At 40.9% G+C, this 19,916-nt stretch overlaps 1 protein-coding gene across 2 annotated transcripts in view; it reads right to left on the bottom strand.

Annotated features, from left to right (window-relative positions):
- Positions 1-4,254: 4,254 nt before the first annotated feature.
- Positions 4,255-19,916, bottom strand: part of LOC139460564 (probable methyltransferase-like protein 24) — a 34,358-nt gene continuing 18,696 nt past the window's right edge. Inside the window, exons 4-11 of one of the 2 annotated variants that reach the window (XM_071242030.1) lie at positions 18,504-18,554; positions 17,040-17,096; positions 15,242-15,319; positions 12,855-12,922; positions 11,724-11,852; positions 9,199-9,273; positions 6,583-6,718; positions 4,255-5,813 (exon numbers count right to left, since the gene is read on the bottom strand). In XM_071242030.1, the coding sequence (XP_071098131.1) occupies positions 5,517-5,813; positions 6,583-6,718; positions 9,199-9,273; positions 11,724-11,852; positions 12,855-12,922; positions 15,242-15,319; positions 17,040-17,096; positions 18,504-18,554 (891 nt within the window). In that variant the 3' untranslated portion in view covers positions 4,255-5,516. The remainder of the gene's footprint in view (positions 5,814-6,582; positions 6,719-9,198; positions 9,274-11,723; positions 11,853-12,854; positions 12,923-15,241; positions 15,320-17,039; positions 17,097-18,503; positions 18,555-19,916) is intronic. The other variant, XM_071242031.1, reaches the window with a different exon arrangement.

Raw genomic sequence — 19,916 nt, 5'->3', positions numbered from 1 at the left:
CATTTGGTGGTTCCCGAATGTATCAGTGTATCATTGGTCTGTCTCATCTTTTGTATAGTGAATTAACTAAACAATTAACAGTTCGGTTACAAATAAGAGACATCTAAGTTAAAGTTAATTTAATAAAGCAGAAGGTTAACCTCCTAGTCCCTTCACATTGAACGTGACTGTACTCTTCAGTGGGTTAATAACACTGGCCCACATATACACAAAGAAAAAAGTTCAGCACACCCCTATTTCATGACAAATGGCACAAATCATGGCATGGGATGACTGCCCACAGGAGCTGGGCGATACCAATCTCATCGGATAGAACAAACATTTGACAACAAATAAAGAAGATGTATTGGTGAGTTGTGATTGAAATTTACTGACGAAAACATCATGGTAACACAGGTACTGTTTTTGACCTTACACAATACCTCAGAAAAGTATGGAGCTGCAGGATTAAGTTAACGACTTACGTTTGATGTTTAATGTACATTACCTCAGAAACGTATGGAGCTCCAGGATTAAGTAAACGAGTTACGTTTGATGTTTAATGTGAAAACACGTTCGAATGTCTGGTTATCCCCGGTGTGGTATTGTTGGAATATAGCTAAAAGAGGCTTCAAAACATACTCTCACTCACCTCTTCAGTTTTCTTATACACTGAGACCTCGTTAGCCCGGACCCCGTTAGTCTGGAAACCCCACATCCAGGACGATTTTTTTGATGTGTTTGTGACGGGTGCCACCGCTGGAGCAGCGAACACTTGGTGTCATCACTGTTTGGTTTTGATTCAGAAGCACATGCTTATGATATAGTCGGACTCGCAAAATGGTCCTTACGTATCGCCGAGATGCCTTATGGCTATAGAAAGGGTATTGTCTCCTATATTAATTATTTAAAAAAAACTTTATTTCATCAATGACTCGTTAATCTTGCAGGTTATTGATCAGGGCCCACTTGCACAAAGCGATGTTAGCGCTAAGATGATCGTAACTCCTATACTTTAACATAGGCTTACGATAGTCTTAGCGCTAAGATTGCTTTGTGCACGTGGGCCCAGGTCACTTATGTGAGTACGGTATCGTCTGGTACAAAGTGATGTCTGTAAATACCTTCAATACCCAGAGTCTCTGGGGCGAAGTATCCAACTTCAGAGACATCACCGTTTATATAACCGCATTTGATTGACTACTATACTGAACCCCAAAAGAAACGTCTCCTCGAGTAACATTGCATGAAAAGTTGTCATTTAAATATCTGGGTAAGTTTGGTCAAAGTCTCTAAAATCTAACATTACCTTGTCCAGAAAAATGAAATTTGATGATAAAAAACAAAGCAGATGACAATAACACCGATCGCCCAAACTCTAGTCCACGCAAGGACCATATACAGGCTCCAGCAACGGTACCAGACCACCAACACTACAGACGAAAGACCAAAGGTCATCGCGGGCGTCAGGATCGTCAGATTGTGCGACAGCGTCTTCAAGATGGCTTTGTTACTGCTGCGGAAACTGTTCGACAGACCAAGGGGACACACCAGCGACACATAAGGGCGGACAACGTCGACGTCGTGCGTCGACGTTTCAAGAACAGACACCTCCACTGTCACAGGCCACAACGAGGACCCATTCTGACACCACGTCATCACCGGGACCGTCTTCAGTGGGCAACACAGCACTAGCATTGGCGCCACCAGCAGTGGGGAAGAGTCCTCTTCTCAGTAAGGCGTTACTGTATCCCAACAGCAGATGGCAGAGAGAGTCTGGCGACACGGCGGAGAACATTATTCGGATGCTTGTGTTGTTGAGAGGGACTAGTGGGGTTGTCCGAGCATCATGGTGTGGGGTGGAATTAGTCTTGTACAGAGGGTCGGCCCTGTGGTCTTCCAGAACATCATGTCCAGGGAGAGGCAATGGTGTCACAGCAGCTCGGTACATTCATCAAGTCTTCAGACCACACACCATACCTCATTTGGCACGTCGCCGCAACCACGATGTTCAGCATGATAACCCCCCTGCCCACACTGCGAGAGCAACAAGAGACTTCCTCCAGCAGAATGGCATCAGAACCATGCAGTATCCTGCCCTCAGTCCCGGTTTAAATCCCATTGAGCACCTGTGGGACGAGATTCAAAGACGGCGGAATGACGTCCGACCAAGGCCGACAACTGCAGCTGAACTGCGTCAGGCGTTCCTCAGAGTGTGGGCTCATATGCCAATGGCCTTCATCAACCGCCTCATCCATTCCATGTATCGACATTGCCCGGTAGTCATCAATGCACATGGCGGACACAGGAGAAGCTGACTTGTGATGTCATTTTCTCAGAGACTAGTGTTGTGTTTCACCTTACGAACATTTGACACTTTAATTTCAACCTTGATGATCAGTTTTGCCACGTTTCATATTTTTAATATGTCTCAAGGTACATGTATGTTTACAGTGTTTGGACAAAAAAAGGTTTCTCATGTATCTATCCATGGTGACGTTTCTTTTGCGATTCAGTATATATTTGGCCCTCTACATTGTTTGTTGTTTAACGTCCCAACCAGCAATATTCCGGTTCTTTAACGCTGGTCTGTAATAATCGCATGGTAATCCACTCATTGAGTACGTGAGTATTGTTTTACGCCGGTTTATTAATATTCCGGCAACAGTGAGTGAGTATGGTTTTTTACGCCGCTTTTAGCAATATCACGGCGGAGGACACCAGAAATAGGCTTCACACATTGTGCCCATGTTGGGAATCGAGCCCGGGTCTTCGGCGTGACGAGCGAACTCTTTAACCACTAGGCTACCCGACCGCCCCAATCCACTTATTGTCATCATGAGCATCGATTCGAGCAAATTGGAGACCATGATGTGCAATAAAGCCACCGAGGCCTACCACCCGGTCTATTTAGTCGCCTCTAACGACAAGCATGGGTACCTGGAGACCTGTATTCTTACCCAGAGGCGGGACTGTCGGGTAGCCTAGTGGTTAAAGCGTTCGCTCGTCACGCCGAAGACCCGGGCTCGATTCCCGACATGGGTACAATGTGTGAAGCCCATTTCAGGTGTCCCCCGCCGTGATATTGCTGGAATATTGCTAAAAGCGGCGTAAAATCATACTCGCTCACCTACCCAGAGTCCCAACGGCTGTTCGCCCCACAAAAGAAAGTGGAACAATTAAAACACATCTGTGACGTCATTCTATTGTATGAACGCTCCATTATTTTTCAGGACTGGAGAGTTGGTTGTCAACGTTACATTATCTTGAACCAACATTTGAATTAAATCCCACCTGAATAAACGGAATTTCATTTTTGTCCCGAAAACATGTGTCGCCAGCGGGATTCGAATTTTAACCCGCATCATTAGATTTGAGGACGTCTAATTGTCAACATCAGCTACGGCAGCACATGAATGTATGGTGTGAAATTAACTACCAAATATTTTCATAATTTTGCATTATGCTCAAAGCTAAAAAAATGTATATATCTTCTGTTAAAGCAGGTTACCTACAACGATGTTCATATGTAAGTAATAAGATAAACGACAAAAAACAAATCAGGTAATATATCCTTTTTCGGGGCTGTATAATTCCTATTATTTCCGTCAGCATGTATTAACAATGTGCAAGCGATTGATAAATACTAGTTTAGGACCCAACGAAATTATGAAGAGCCGGGTACCATGCATTGTAAATGTCAGCTCGCGACGGAGCTTGGCGCACGTGCAACAGCGGCAGAGAACGCATTCCTCGTGCATCACACAAGGGCGACGCACGCAGTTTTAACACATGTAGCAGGTGTATATATTTGTATTTTAGTCTTTTTGTAAATAAATCTATTTCAAGTTTTGTTTCTGTTGAACTTTATTCAACAGAGGTGTGTGTTTGTTTTTATCCCATCATTCTAAGTCCAGGCCTCAGTGATCAATCACAACCCAAGCTCAACTACATTCTTTGTCCAGCCCTCTGCTGATCAATCACACCCCAAGCGATCCTGTGATTGACCACATTCAAACTTTACCTTCTTGCTCTGACTAACTCCATATTGCCACCTTCACTGTGCACTGCACTGGGAGTATTCATAGATCACCACAAAAGGTTAGTTTATAATTTATCTTTATTTCTAAATAGGATTAAATAGTAATCAAAGATTATGCATTATAAATAAGCATTTAAGAAGTAATTATATTTACATTGAATCACATATTTCTAATAATGTTGATGTTTTGAATGAATGTGGTTTAGAGGCTGAACTTTAAACCTAAGCTTTAGTGTATTTTAATATTATCTTGTATACCTGCCAAGTTATATCTACATTAATGGAATTGCACCAACTATGCAATTTGTTATTTATTTCATTTGAAATTAGTCACTCTAAGTATTTATTACTGCTCTTTCTTCTGCAGGACATATCATGAATGGTGACATTTCAAGGGTAACACGTTTTACACCCTTGTGCCACACATAGGGTATGTGTAACCATTTTACTTAATATGTACTGTAAGCCATTTCTATCATATCATCTAATAATAATTAGTTGTAAGTAATGTAACAGAAATGATTGTATTGCTTTGATGATGATATGATATATATTATGTTTTAATATGCATATACTATATTATCTGTAGTTTCTTATTACAGGGTGACTATCGTGATTATTCACCAAATAAATATAAGCCTCACACCCCGTAGCCGTCTTGGTGTCATCTATAAAAAAATCATGGATAAAGCCAAGAAAACCCGGTTACACACATACAACAAAGAGTTTTGGTTTATTTTTCAAATATTTTCCACAACAAAATATTTCGTCAAATGGGCTTCTGTGCCATTATTTTTAAGGAATGGGGAGTTACTCGGACATTACCCTCGACGAAAGAGAAAACGGGTTGAGAATGCAAATTGTTTCCTTTTGAAACAAGAAAATATTCATCCATGTTTATCGATGGCTTACCATGAATCAAACCAGAAATGTTATTCGACGGTGATGTATTTGTTGAGGTATAACAGTTGTGTTTTGGACCTTTGATTTTGATTGTTTCGGCGACTGTTTTCAGCATGGTAATGTTTTGTTAACGTTTGTGATGTTTTGGTCTGATCCAATTTTCAAGTGTATACTTTATGCTTCTGGTATAATTTGCATGTTGTTTGAATGTCAGTGTTTGAAAGCAGTGATCATTATTCAATATTACGTAATTCCCTCGCTCTGTCACATACTCGCCATCACATTATGCCTCAGTCACATTTGCTCTTCGGCTAGGATACGGCCACCGTAGACCCCCCCACCCCAGATCACACGTAAGGTGAGATCAACAGGCCAAGATTATTTGCAAAAGCAATATATGCTGAAACGTTACATGATTATAATTAGTGGCAAATAATTGTAGTCGGCGACAGACATACACGCACGTCAAGCAAAGACTATTAAACTCGTGTGAGGGTAACGACTTGGTGATAGAACTAGAGCAAAGGAAGAGGCAGAATATTAAGAACTACCTGGAATTTTAATATGTCCACAAACTTTGATCTGATAAATTTTACTGTATGTTGATATTTACATAATGAATCTCATAGCAAAATGTTCTTATAACAGGAAATAAATCATTGTTCAATACACAATGAAAATTTTTATGGACATAAAACTTCCTAAAACCTTTATCATAAATATCTTTCAAAATGTTCAGTTTAAGGATGCAATCATTTCTTGTGGTACAAGGTCCGTGGTATTCCACAAGAAGCTGTCGGACTTTAGACAGTTCCCCTGATGAGATCATGTTGGGCAGCGCTGGCCATTCTGAACTTTCGACGTCCATCTTGAGAACATCAATGAATTTCTGGAAAACAAAAGGAAGGGTTTTACTGTGTCACAAATTACCCTTGGTTTAAGATAAGTGCAAAGAGATTAGGTGACATGGGGTTTAACCCCGCGTTTAATATTGTTTCACTTTTTTACAACGTGCAGAGTGTGCGTGCGTGCGTGCGTGCGTGCGTGCGTGCGGCAGATGGTGCTGAGGTATGCCGCTTTTATAATAGTCCACTAAGGTACCAAGCTGCATTCTAACATCAGTCAGACACAGTAAACTGGATCATGCATAGTGAGTGTCGGAGTTGGGTTTAACGCCGTTTTTAACAGTATTCTAGTATCACGCCGTGTCAGCTTAATGTGGGAGGAAAACCAGATGTGCTGCAGTTCTCAGTCGTTCACCACTTCGGTGAAGCCCACGAGCACGGGTATGGTGCTGACAAACCTAGAAACATAATCGGGGCGAACCGGAATTCGAACCCACATTCATAGGTTTCTAGCGGGCCACCCGTGCCCCCGGCTCCAGCATGAACCCGATACGAATACAGGCTACAGTAGCCAGTACTCATCATACGAGGTGAGAAAATGGACTGGTGGTGAGTGCAAGTCGTCGTATCCCGATGGCGATGAATACTTTTAGTTAGGGTCGGTTCATTTATAATTTAGCGAGACGAGTGACGAGAAAACGTCTTTGTTTCGTCCAAACATGGACCAAATTAGAGACATTTAAAACGGTTATTGTAAATACGTTTGTGGAGGTTCCTAATTAATGATGCAAAATGTCAATATATATTACTGACCCCTGTGTGGTTCAGCATTGTCTTGAAACTGGTCAATGTATGAAGATCCCAGGAACCGCTCTTGGAGTCCCTTCCGCCAATACCTAATCTCAAAAACCGTACACGTGGTGACCTCTGGTAACTTGCAAGTGCCATACTGAAACATGATGCACGTGTCATTATTAATATAATATAGATGCAATCAGAGACAGAGACATATAAACTGTTTTTCAAGTCTTCTCCCACACATCCTTATTGACGATCAATTCAAAGCGTAACATCTGGTCGCAATTGAAGTATATTTTCGCAACACAATTTGTTGAGCACATCCGAATATCAGGCGAACAATCATACAAGGTTCATGCAGATGTGTCAGCTTAATGTGGGAGGAAAGCCCGAAGTGATGCAGGTCTCAGACGTTTACCACTTTGGTGAGACCCAAGAGCACGGGTATGGTGCTGACAAACCTAGAAACATAATCGGGGCGAACCGGGATTTGAACCCACAATCATAGGTTTCTGGCGTGCTCAAGTTACGCAATTCTGCACAGCGAATCGCGGCGCCTAAGACGACTGGGCCACCCGCGTGCCCCCAATAGCTATGAATGGGGAGTCCCAGTCTGCCGTTGCAAGACACTTCAACGTTCACCAAAGCACCGTTAGACTCAATATATTATTAAATCAAGCTTACTATATATTAGTCGCAAGACCTAACAAGCAGTGTGAATATCACAAATTTTCAAAACTAAAAAATAAATTGTCTAATGGCCTTTGACACACAAATCTATGACTGTGATAAATCACGCTTAAATACCCTTGTACATATTTGTGTGTGTTTCAATACTTTTACTGACAAATACTTGTCAAGCTATTTTGTGATTTTCAAAGGTTTCAGTATTGACATTTGTTCAAGAGGGACTTTAAAATTCAAAACCTTTTCAAGCCTGTGTGAGCCTTGTTATAGTTTTATTGTATGTTTTTATCGTTCCTTTTACCAAATAAATATACTGAACAACAAATGTTCCTGTGACATTGAATAAGATTTAATGCAAAGTTATGATTTTTACCAAATCTGAAACAATTTCGGTTTGCAACAGATAAAAGACCCCTGTAAATGTTCAACTGGTTAAATTAAAGTCCTGTGGGACATCTTTCCATATCTGCTGAAGCATGTTTCGACGTTCCTGGAGTGTCTGTGGTTGACGTCAAAGGCGCCGATCCATCTCATCCCAAATGTGCTTGATTGGTGAGAGATCAGGAGAGCCACCCGGCCAGGGGATGACATACAAGTTGTTTTGTTGACACAATGATTGACGTAACGTTCACCTCGACGTCGGTACACTCGAATCCGCCCATCGCTGTGGCTGAGATGAAAACGAGACTCGTCACTGAATAGAACTTGTCCCCACTGCATGTCCGTCCAGCGTAGACGCTGTCTGCACCACTGTAGACGTGCTTGACGGTGGTTTCCTGTCCAAATGGGACGTCTGGCGGGTCTTCTGGCGACAATCCCTGCACATCTGAGGCGACGATGTACGGTTTGTGAAGATATTCGTCGAAAGGCCAGAGGTGGTGTGTTGTTCGAATCCAGTTGCCTTGTCGATTATTGGTTACGCGTGGCCTGCCACTCCGAGGATGGTCTCTGACTGCATTCGTCTGTTGCCAACGTTGCCATAAACACCAAATGGTGTTTCTGTGGACGTTAAATTGTCTTGCAACATCACGTTGACTCGATCCTGCTTTAAGCATACAATGGCTCGCAGACGCTCATTTTCGTATGTTGAATAATTGCGTAATTTTGTTAATTTTTCTGACAGGTTGTTGTCAGCACGATGCTAAACAATGCATATGGAATCCTGTTAACGCACATGTTTTTATACCCATTCTTGGGTAGTATATGCATGGGGCTTGCATAAAAGACAACTTTTGCGTGGAATGCATGCTTTTCTGTAGCAGTTGCGTTTCTGTGACTTGATTCCATACATGTACTACAATATTGAAAACCAAAAAATACACTAAAATATTGTTGTCACAGGGACTTTTGTTGTTGAGTATGAATTGTTCCCACACATGCTTGCATTTAAAAATGTTTTAGCACCCAAAAAGAAAGTTGCATGTTTTGAAGCAGTGACAGAAAAGAAAAAAATATCTGTAAAAACATCAAATGGCTGTCCATCAATTGATAAGGAAAGCTCGAAGGTATGTAGGCCTTTGTCTTGAAATCCGCGAGAACCTGTTTGGTGCTGACAAACCAGGATTCTATATAGCAGAAATATGGGAATCGAACATTCACAAAGTCTTCGCACAACTAAGGGACACAACTCTGCATAAGTAAAGGATTTTCATTTACACTCATTATCATGTTTTACCCTGTGTGGTTTTCTGGTTTGAACTGCTCTCTAGCAGCTTATGCAGGTTGTGAAAGGCGACTTATGGACCAGGTAGTCAGACTCGCTGACTTCGTCGAGAGCGCATCATCGCGATCGCATCCCGGCGGCGGGTCACTTGCTCATAATATCAATCATTGCTTTGTCCAGACGCGATTATTCACATTGTAAGACTGCTGTCAGATCATTAGAATATTGCTGATCTGAGTCCGAAGTTAAACAAGCGATACATTACAAGCATGTTTACAAACCTCGGATCAAAGGAAAAGACGTCACATTCATAGTTTTTGGCCGTGGTATCGTCAAACGAAAAATCGTTGCTGATTCTGTAGAAAGAAAAAACAATATTACTAATATTAATACTGATGTAAAAAATACACGTCTCATAATTTCAAAAACAATACGGCGTGAGTATACATGTACATAAATGGTTGTGCGCACACGTTTAAATAAAAGTGATAAAAGTGAGTGAGTGAGTGAGTATGGTTTTACGCCGCTTTTAGCAGTATTCCAGCAATGTCACGGCGGGGGTCACCAGAAATGGGCTTCACACATTGTACCCATGTCGGAAATCGAACCCGGGTCTTCGGCGTGACAAGCAAACGCTATAACCACTAGGCTACCCGACTGCTCCACGTTTCGAAAGCCCTAATAAATTTCTACTCCAGTCAAGTCCAGTGTATATGATTACCATTTGTTTATATGAATCACTATCAAATAGTAAGGATGCCAGGTTTTCGCAGGGAGTGTATCTTGTCCCATTGGTGGCACTCTTTCATATCAGATCTTTTTTTCAAATACGATCCCCAGTTTTGACCGCCCAGTGAAAATTAGTGAGTTGGCTTTAACGCCGCTTTTAACAGTATTCCAGTTATATTGTGGCATGTCAGCTTAATGTGGGAGGAAAGCCCGAAGTGATGCAGGTCTAAGACGTTTACCACTTCGGTGAACCCAAGAACACGGGTATGGTGCTGACAAACCTAGAAACATAATCGGGGCGAACCGGGATTTGAACCCACAATCATAAGTTTCTGGCGTGCTCAAGTTACGCAACTCTGCACAGCGAATCGCGGCGCCTAAGACGACTGGGCCACCCGCGTGCCCCCGATAGCTATGAATGGGGAGTCCCAGTCTGCCGTTGCAAGACACTTCAACGTTCACCAAAGCACCGTTAGACTCAAGATCATACCAGAAGTGGAAGACCAAGAGTGACCACCCCTGGTCAGGATCGGTACATCCGGTTGCATCACCTTCGGAATCGATTTGCTACAGCAACGGACACTGCAGGTCAAGGTCTGGTATGCGAAGAATTTCCGACCAAACCATCAGAAATCGTCTGAGGGAAATTGGAATTCGAGCGAGACGACCAAAAGTTGGACCTATCTTGCGACGTCTACACCGTCAACGACGTGTCCGGTGGTGCAACAGAGTATAGGCATGGGATCTCAGGAACTGGCGACGCCTTTGGTTCCGCGATGAGTCACGTTTTCTTCTTCAACGACGGGATGGAAGACAACGTGTATACCGACGTCGAAATGAACGTTTTGCGCCGAACTGCGTTCGACAGGTGGACCGATTTGGTGAAGGGAGTGTCATGGTGTGGGGAGCCATGTCCAACACGTGTAGATCACAGTTAGTGGTGGTCCAGGGCCAGCTTACAGCAAACCGATACATAGACCAAATTCTGCGTCCACACCTCCTCCCAACTTTGGACGGCCAGAGGGAGCTGTTCCAACAGCACGTGCAACAGTTAATTTCCTTGTTAATTAGAACATCAATGTCCTTCAATGGCCGTCCAAATCGCCTGATCTCAACCCTCTTGAACATATGTGGGGCGAACTTGATCGACGTGTCCGTCAAGGTCAGCAGCGTCCCCACACACTGGCACAACTCGCCATAGCCGTACAGGAGGAATGGCGAGGAATTCCCCACGAAAAGATCCGACGACATGTGCAATGACTGAACTGAATTAATGCTGACAATGACGACAATGCTTTTGTCGATCACTGTGTCTAATTTCATTTGATTGTGTTCACGCATATTCTGTGTAGATACTTTTACATCCGCTTAAAAAATATCCCTTTTTTTTACTGTGCGTTTCTTTTTTTGAAGAGTGTATAAAGCTCAGTTTATATCGTTTAAGTTTCATTCCTCATGTGTACTTAGCTTCATGTGTGTGTATATATTTTCAACAGTGCGTAACCTGTATCCCAATTGCGTGGATCGATGTTCATGATGTCAATCACTGGTTTGTCTGGTTCAGACTCGATTATTTACAGATCGCCGCCATAAAGCTGGAATATTGCTGAGTGCGGCGTTAAACAACAAACAAACAAAAAAACGTAACCCATCATTAATGCAAATGTCTGACCTAAATCTTGGCTCGGACTTGGCCGAAACAGTTTTATTGTAACTCAAGGGAAGAATGTTATTGATAAAACATTATGTATTTCATTTTCATAAATTTCGTTTAAAGGGGCCGCGTTTGGTTGGGAGGACAGATTAACCAAACAATAAGTGTTAATGTGTAAGATTTATTTGAGTTTTGACAAGACACGCTTGTGCCCCACATTCCGTTTTCAAGGTTGTGTCAACAAGGCTTTTCTTACATGATTGTGTCCTTTATCGTTCTAACGGTATACACAGACTTGGACTTGGAATATGGGGTACAAACACGAACGTTCTCAGTGGCATTCATACATGGGTCATGCCATCGTAATCAATGTTTGTTTCTGTATCTAAGACAACTATATATTCCAGTCAGTTGACAACTCACCCAAAGGAATACACAATGCAAGGCTTTACTGGTCGGTATTCTGCGTCATCACATATCTCCCAGCCTCCGTCTCCGAGGTTGCCAATGCGCAGCTTCCGCTTGCACAACATATCTACGTTGTCAAGGTAACTGAATAAAAAGTAGCGTTACACATATTTACACATAATCCTCGATTATCTGGTCTATTATTTCCCTATTCTTCCATGTTATTTTTTCCGTGTGGACTGAAATTAAAGCAACAAAATATATTTCATATTCACGAGTCCATTGCACGATTCTGACTAAACCATGAGCATGTGTCTACGAATAACTCTAAATAGCGATGACACAATGTGTTAGCGAAAATGTGAGCCTATCCTGCCCCGTCAGTGGCACCCGTCACAAACACATGCAAAGACAAGTCAATTGTTCACATGAAAAACACGGGAACATACATATGGAACAAGCAAAATAGGGAGACCCGTGAAGATCCGGGCTAGAATAGATCTTCAGCAACCCATGCTCGTCGTAAGAGGCGATCCGCGACTAACGGGATCGGGTGGTCAGGCTCGCTGACTTGGTTGATGCATGTCATCCATCCCAATTGCGATGATCGATGCTCATGATGTCAATCACTGGATTATCTGGTCCAGACTCGATTATTTACACGCCGCCGTCATTCATCTGGAATATTGCTGAGTGTGGCGTCAACCCTTGTCAACCCGAAATATTTCGCTGATGAGGACATGCCATCATCCAATGCTCGAATGTATTTTGGGGGTTGATCCATTGTTGATAATAGAAGGTTCACCATCCCAGCTCCCCACCCACCACGGAGTATCATCAAAACAATGCTACATACCAGTGGGTCTCCAGCTGGCAGCACCAAGGATACTGAGATGATATACTCAAGTAGACTAATTAAAAGTTTCATCAATTCACCAGATTGGCCCATGAGCCACCGCCTTCTGGGCATAAGACTCAAGGCAATTTAAAAAATACACGTTGTTCAAACAAATTTAAATTCTAAACAAATTTGGCCAAGACTTAAAGTGAAAAGACAGATGAGAAATACAATTTGTGCAAATCCAATTAATGCGCAGGGCTGGGCGTGTCCATTTATGTTGGCTATATTGATAAAAACTTACTAACCTGTGATATGTTTTGAACGCTTCACTGATGGACATTTTCTGTATTACATCTTTCTCGGGTAGAACAACCTACAACATGGAAATATATGTTATTATGCACGATACCAAATGATTCTGTCAAGACACATTATAGCTATTTCAACATGTATGATAGGTTCGTGTTACACTACAGTAACTAGCGTCCGCCCGTAGAGCGGAAGGTCCGGGGTCCGATCCCCGGCCGCGTCATACAAAAAGACGTTAAAAGATGGTACTTGTTGTTACCCTGTCTGGCGCTCGGCATTAAGGGGCTAAAACAAGGACTGGTCGGCTCGGAGTCAGTATACTGTGTCTGAGTGGGGTATTCATGTTAAACTGCGGCATGGTATCTCAGTGTGCTAGCACTATAAATCGACATCAGTCCGGACTAGTACAAGCAGCCACACACACACATATACACGTGCATGCACGTCGCTATATAAGTGCAATAATCTTGGACGCTCCGTTAAACCCCATTTCACCTCACCTCACTACAGTAACTACAGTCTGGACCACGTGTGGGGAGTAAACAGCGTTAATCCGGAACTCTCTCAAACCGGACAATAACACTAACAAACGTGTGCATGTATATAGGAAGACTAATCAGGAAACTATTTATCCAGTCGATTTTAATGTGAAATATCTCGGGTTGACAAGGGTTGACGAAAGTCTGAAGTAAATATATTCATCTCCATTGGGAATATACATGTAACAACTCAAATATAGTTAATGGAACGTTGGTTATGTGTGCGGTACTTCCTATGTAGCACGGGCCTGTCAGGGGGATGTACAATAGAATATGTACATGTAGATAGCAATATTATATACAAATGTGCACATGTAGATTGCGGTATCATATATAGAATGTTTATATGAAGATGGCGATATTATATATAGAATATGCACATAAAGATAGCAATATTATATGTGGATTGTTTACACGTACATGGCGATATTATATATAGAATGTGTACATGTAGCTAGATAGCGATATAATATATAGAATGTTTACACGTACATGGCGATATTGTATATAGAATGTGTACATGTAGATAGCGATATAATATATAGAATGTTCACATGTACATGGCAATATTATATATAGATTGTTAACATGTAGATGGCGATATAATATATAGAATGTTTACATGTACATGGCGATATTATATAGAGAATGTGTATATGTAGATAGCGATATAATATATAGAATGTTTACACGTACATGGCAATATTATATATAGAATGTGTACATGTATATGGCGATATAATATGTAGAATGTTTACATGTAGATGGCGATATTATGTATAGAATGTTAACATGTGGATAGCAGTATCATATATGGATTGTAAACATGTACAATGTAGGTGGCGATATATATCGCATGTGTACATGTTGATGGCGATATTATACATAGAATGTTTACATGTAAATGGCGATATTATACATAGAATGTTTACATGTAGTTAGCGATATTATATAGAGAATGTTTACATGTACATGGCCATATTATATATAGAATATTTACATGTAGATGGCCATATTATATATAGAATGTTTACATGTAGATGGCCATATTATGAACAGAATGTTTACATGTAGATGGCTATACCATATGTAGGATGTTTTTATGTAGATGGTGATATTATATATAGAATGCTTACTTGTAGAAGGTGAAATAAAATACTTATTTGTGTGTATCGATATAGTAAATCGATGGCTATTTTCAAATCAAGGTTTCTCAAAACACATATTTACAATGGTTTCTTTAACGCAATAACAGCGGTTACAACATTGGGTTGTCCAGATGTACCTGGTAGCAGTAACAGGGACATTACATCCGTCTCATCCTGTCACTGGTAGCGCATATCATCTCAAACACAGGAAAATGAATGTAAAATAGAAAATATCTAAAGCACAATATGGTGTATTGTGGGAAGGAGCGGGCAAATGGTCTCCAGCCAAGAATCCCTCTGTGCAGAGCTGCGTCTGTTATCTATCAGGATCCACCTTGTATGGGTTCGTATCCCAGGTTGGCACTGATTTTGAGCCTGAGGAATTCAGCATCGAACAGAGATATTCCCCTCCACTACCCTAACCCTAACCCTAACCCTAACCTTAACCCTAACACGCCGTCTCACATTATGTTCAATGTGACCTCAAACTAGACTTATGACAGATATGTTATTTTTGTTTTACGCAGGTTTGAACAGTATTTCCGTTAAACTTTGGAGAAAACCACGAGCGAGAGGGATTCGAACCCAGGATCATAGGTTTCTGTCACGTCTAAGGGACGCAACTATTCACAGCTAAGTTTGGTGCCATAGACGGCTGCACCACATGATGGAATGATGAAAGGTGTTGTCTTTTACCTGTCCTTGCTGGCGAAGGTCCTTGAGTGGTCCATCCAAGTTTTTTTCTGCGTTAAGCTTCCATTTTGAGGTTTGGTGCTGAAGTAAAATGCGAGTTTACGATTACAGTGCTTGTCAAATAATGGTTTAAAAAAAAAAAAAGTCCCCTTTCTCGTGACTTTCAAGTGATCAATTAGATTTCATATAATTTACTTACATCATGTGTTGTGTTGCCAACATTATTTTTATCTCATTGAAGTCATTGGGCGTATCATAATTGGAATTACAAGTAAATTAATGAATTACTTCAAAACCTATCCGCAAATAGACAGTTTTATAATACTTGGAACACAGGAAACATATCAAAACAATCCCTTCTTTTAATACTACACTGTACTCTCCAGTAAGTTAATAATACTCGACCTTCATGTAAGAGGCCGCCTTAATCTTTGCAAAAGGAAGGGCAAGTGGATTGGCACACATTAACCATACAATGACAAGCACATTACTAGTTTGTATAGGCAAAAGGCACAAACATGTGGTATCTGGGAATTTCCTCTTAAAGCAATACAGAAAGTTTAAGAGCTATAGTCGTAACATAAAACCAACACACGTTTAAACTTAAGTCTAGCTCTCAAAATGTGAAGGTATAAACTAATGGATGTTCATTCTACTAGAAATATTGAAAGGTTTATAATACTTGCACTGGAAATAAACCCTACCCCCAGTTGAAATTTCCCCTTTGGAAACAGTTTTTTGTTTAAATTCCAGAACAGCAATCGGCGCCAGTTCAGTAGTGCCCTACCTCCGTTTGAAGTTCAATGATATCTTGGAAACGCTAATCTCAATATAAAAAATATCACGAATAGCAAGAGGTACAAGTTCTTCATATATGAAAACCTTCACAGTAATATTAAAGAGCTATCTTAAGAACGAAGCTCCAGAAATGAACCCTTCCCTCATTTGAACATACATATGAGCAAGGCATGTTTCATTGGATACGCAGAACGCAAAACCCAAAACGCAAAACTATTAATATATAGCCAGAGAGGAGAGGAAGAGGCAGCTTAATGGACCAACTAGTCAGGGTCAATGACTTGGTTGATGCATGTCATCGTATCCTATTTGCATGGACCGATACTCATGACGTCAATCATTGGATTGTCTGGTCCAAATTAAATTGTTTACAGACTGCGTCATATAGCTTAAATATTGCTAAGTATGGCTTTAAAGAAACAAACAAACACAAATATATTAAAGGTGAACAGTTGGATTTATCAAATTAATGAACAGTGCTATTAAACATGTCTTTGTTGCCAGGTCGCCACACAATTGATCTTATTTCAAATCAAATATACAGAAACATTCGGGGGAAATTATTTCGTATCCATCTCTGTACAGTTAACGCCGTTCTCAATACATTCATTTTATTCTGTCTAAAATGAGGAAACATACATTTTGTTTATGGCAACCACAGTACATGTTTTCATGCCCGGTAAAATTTAAGTGTAAAACTCGAGGGAATTTAATAATGTTCAGCATTTGGCGGACGAAAGAATTGTTTTTCAAAAGACATGCAAGAGATCAAGTTAATTTCATCGTATACACTGTCATCAAATGTTGTGTCCCAAAAAATATTTTTATCTCATTGAGAATACCATAGTCTCAACACTGGAATAATAACAAAACTATTCAATATAAAAAGGCGTACACTTCTACATGCGTTAATGGACAGTATTTTGAGGGGCTAAATTGGATTTATATTAAATGTTTAATGAACATATACACCCTATTTGCGTCTCTGTTTCAATTTCCTTACCTTGAATTGTTTAGTGATATCAGCATCAACGTCGGCTTTCGTTTCTGCCATTTGATTCTGAAATAAGGAATGATTATACACAAACATTTAAAGACATACACATACCCATATATATTATGCTTACAGACAAAGGCAGACACACCCGAATATTCACATACATGTATGCAGTTTATACACCAAGGTGGGGCGGTCGGATAGCCTAGTGGTTAAAGCGTTCGCTCGTCACGCCGAAGACCCGGGTTCGATTCCCGACATGGATACAATGTGTGAAGCCCATTTCTGGTGTCCCCCGCCGTGATATTGCTGGAATATTGCTAAAAGCGGCGTAAAACCATACTCACTCACTCACTACACCAAGGTCGTAATTATTAATAAGTGGTCGCAGGAGCATATTCTGTAATCAGATAATGAGTTACTCGAATCTATTCGTCGACAGTATATATTGTTGAACGCTGTTGAGAATGAGATTGTCAATTGTGACCTTCAGCAAGGGATTCATAACCGTAGAGGAGGGCACGGGTGGCCCAGTCGTCTAAGGCGCCGCGATCCGCTCTGCAGAGTTGCGTCCCTTGGGCCTGCCAGAAACCTGTGATTGTGGGTTCGAATCCCGGTTCGCCACGATTATGTTTCTAGGTTTGTCAGCACCATACCCGTGCTCGTGGGTTTCACCGAAGTGGTAAACGTCTGAGACCTGCATCACTTCGGTCTTTCCTCCCACATTAAGCTGACACGCCGTGATGTAACTGGAATACTGTTAAAAGTGGCTTTAAACCCAACTCACTCACTCACTCATAACCGTAGAGCACTGTATATGTAGTTCCAGCTGTACAGTGTTAGCGAACATGATATTTCTGGGAATAGTGTAATTGGGACATCTGCGTTAGGGAACTGCAAGAGTGTCTTAGACGAGTATGTAAAATGTTATCCTTTCGGTTGCCGGTTAAGAATTATGGAGGTGGAGCTGTAATGGTTGTTTTAATCATCTGTTTAAAATTTGACAATGATGTTGCGTTTCTGTATGCAAGGGGTAAGTCATTCCACAGCTTGATTGAAGAAGGTATAAATGAATGCTGGTATGTAGTTGGTCGTTGCATGCTTTGTCACCTTTCTTGTACAATGTACAATGGCATGACGTGAGCGAGTTTCCAGTTTTCTGGAAAGATCGCTCCTTTTAACGATCGATTAAAAAATATACAATAATGGGATATGTCACGGAGCTGTGTTTCAATGTTCAGAGGTGACATGAAATAAGAATAAACTAATAAAGAAAACGTGGTAATAGGTTCATTAATAACGGCTAATTGAAGCAATAGATGACAACAAGAAATCAAATAAACAAAATCAGATCTAACAGGGATCACTGGTTAATTACATTAGTGCAAATATACAAAGCGGTTAAGCTGAGCAGTTATATTACAGTAATAGAATGGGTAGCTACAAACAACACTTTGACAAGATACCGACCAGATGCGCAGGCAGCCAATTAAGTCGGTCACCACCCGATCCGTCGGATTTCTGAAATTACAATGTTTCAATTTGTAGAAAAAAAATGTCTGGGTTTTTCCCGATCGGTCGAACATATGCTACCACTCAACCATGACTACTCACTGGGCGTATCTACTTTCACTAATTAAGGGGTGAACGGATGATAGCAACTAAGAGGCGTACAGTAAAAAGATGAGGGATTAAGCTTATATGATTTAAAAATGAAAACACAAAATATGTTTGTTGTATAGTTTTGAGTCAAACGTGGCATGTTGAGCTCGGAGGTTACTTATGACAACATTACTTCAGTTTCGACCCTACAAGGGGCTTATAAAATATATTGACGTTTCTATATAAAACAAATGTGATCTTTGCCGCTTTTGTTTTATTTAGGTATATATATCACACTTTTCGATAACATTTCACAACATTCAAAATTCCTAGCGCGAATTGTCTTCTCCGACGTCCGCGCGAAAAATTTACTCATATCCAGCCACTAAAAACCATGCCCGTTTAACCAGCCGCTCACCCAAGCCCGGCTCCGTAGCAGACGACGACAATTCACCCCTGACACGCGCCTCCCCAACCCCCGCCGCATAAGCCCAATGTTTATTAGAGTAGGTTTCCCACCACCCCACTGTTTTTTGTTGTTGCTTTTATTAGATAGAATGCTACATTAATACATCAGCCTAACTGATCTTATATATATATATATACAAAAATGAGGTAAATGTTCACTCGGTGTACATGTAATATATAACAAAATAATAAAGTCCACGTTAGTCCATCATCTTCTTTATATCAGTTTCATACATAGTACTTTCGCTGTCTCATGACAGCTCTTCAGTGACATATATAATCTATTCCATTATTGTTCCCATTTAGCCTAGGTTTCTATACAGTTCCAAACTTCCACTAAGCTCTCTTATCCCATTCTACCCCCTTCACTATATTATTTCTATCTTTATCCCCCCTAATTTACAGTTTTTTGGGCCAGCCGATTACTTTTCTTATTCCCCAATATTAATATTTATCTTAAACCCGTCTGGCCCCGACTGCGAAATAGCCGAAGGCTGAAGCGGTCGGAAAATCACTAAAACGCTCTCTCTCTCTCTCTCTCTCTCTCTCTCTCTCTCTCTCTCTCTCTCTCAACATTTCACTTATTTCAATTATGGCCAACGTTGCAGTTGAAGTCCGCTATCTTGCCAATGCTCGTGGCTCACTATTTGCTTATCATAGAGGGTTTAAGTTAAGCGTCAACAAGACCAAGAATGACACAAAATACTGGCGATGTGTTGATCGTAGTTGCAAAGGTAACATTAACTTCTTTGAGTGGCATTTAGAAGTTGGAATGGTAACTAAGACAAAATTGTTATGGATGAGCAACTTCTT

The sequence above is a fragment of the Haliotis cracherodii genome, unplaced genomic scaffold (genome assembly GCF_022045235.1).
Source record: "Haliotis cracherodii isolate W230 unplaced genomic scaffold, xgHalCrac1.p SCAF_14, whole genome shotgun sequence".
NCBI lineage: Eukaryota > Metazoa > Mollusca > Gastropoda > Lepetellida > Haliotidae > Haliotis > Haliotis cracherodii.
Note: the sequence above shows the minus strand (reverse complement) of the source record. Positions and strands in the feature narration are given on the sequence as shown.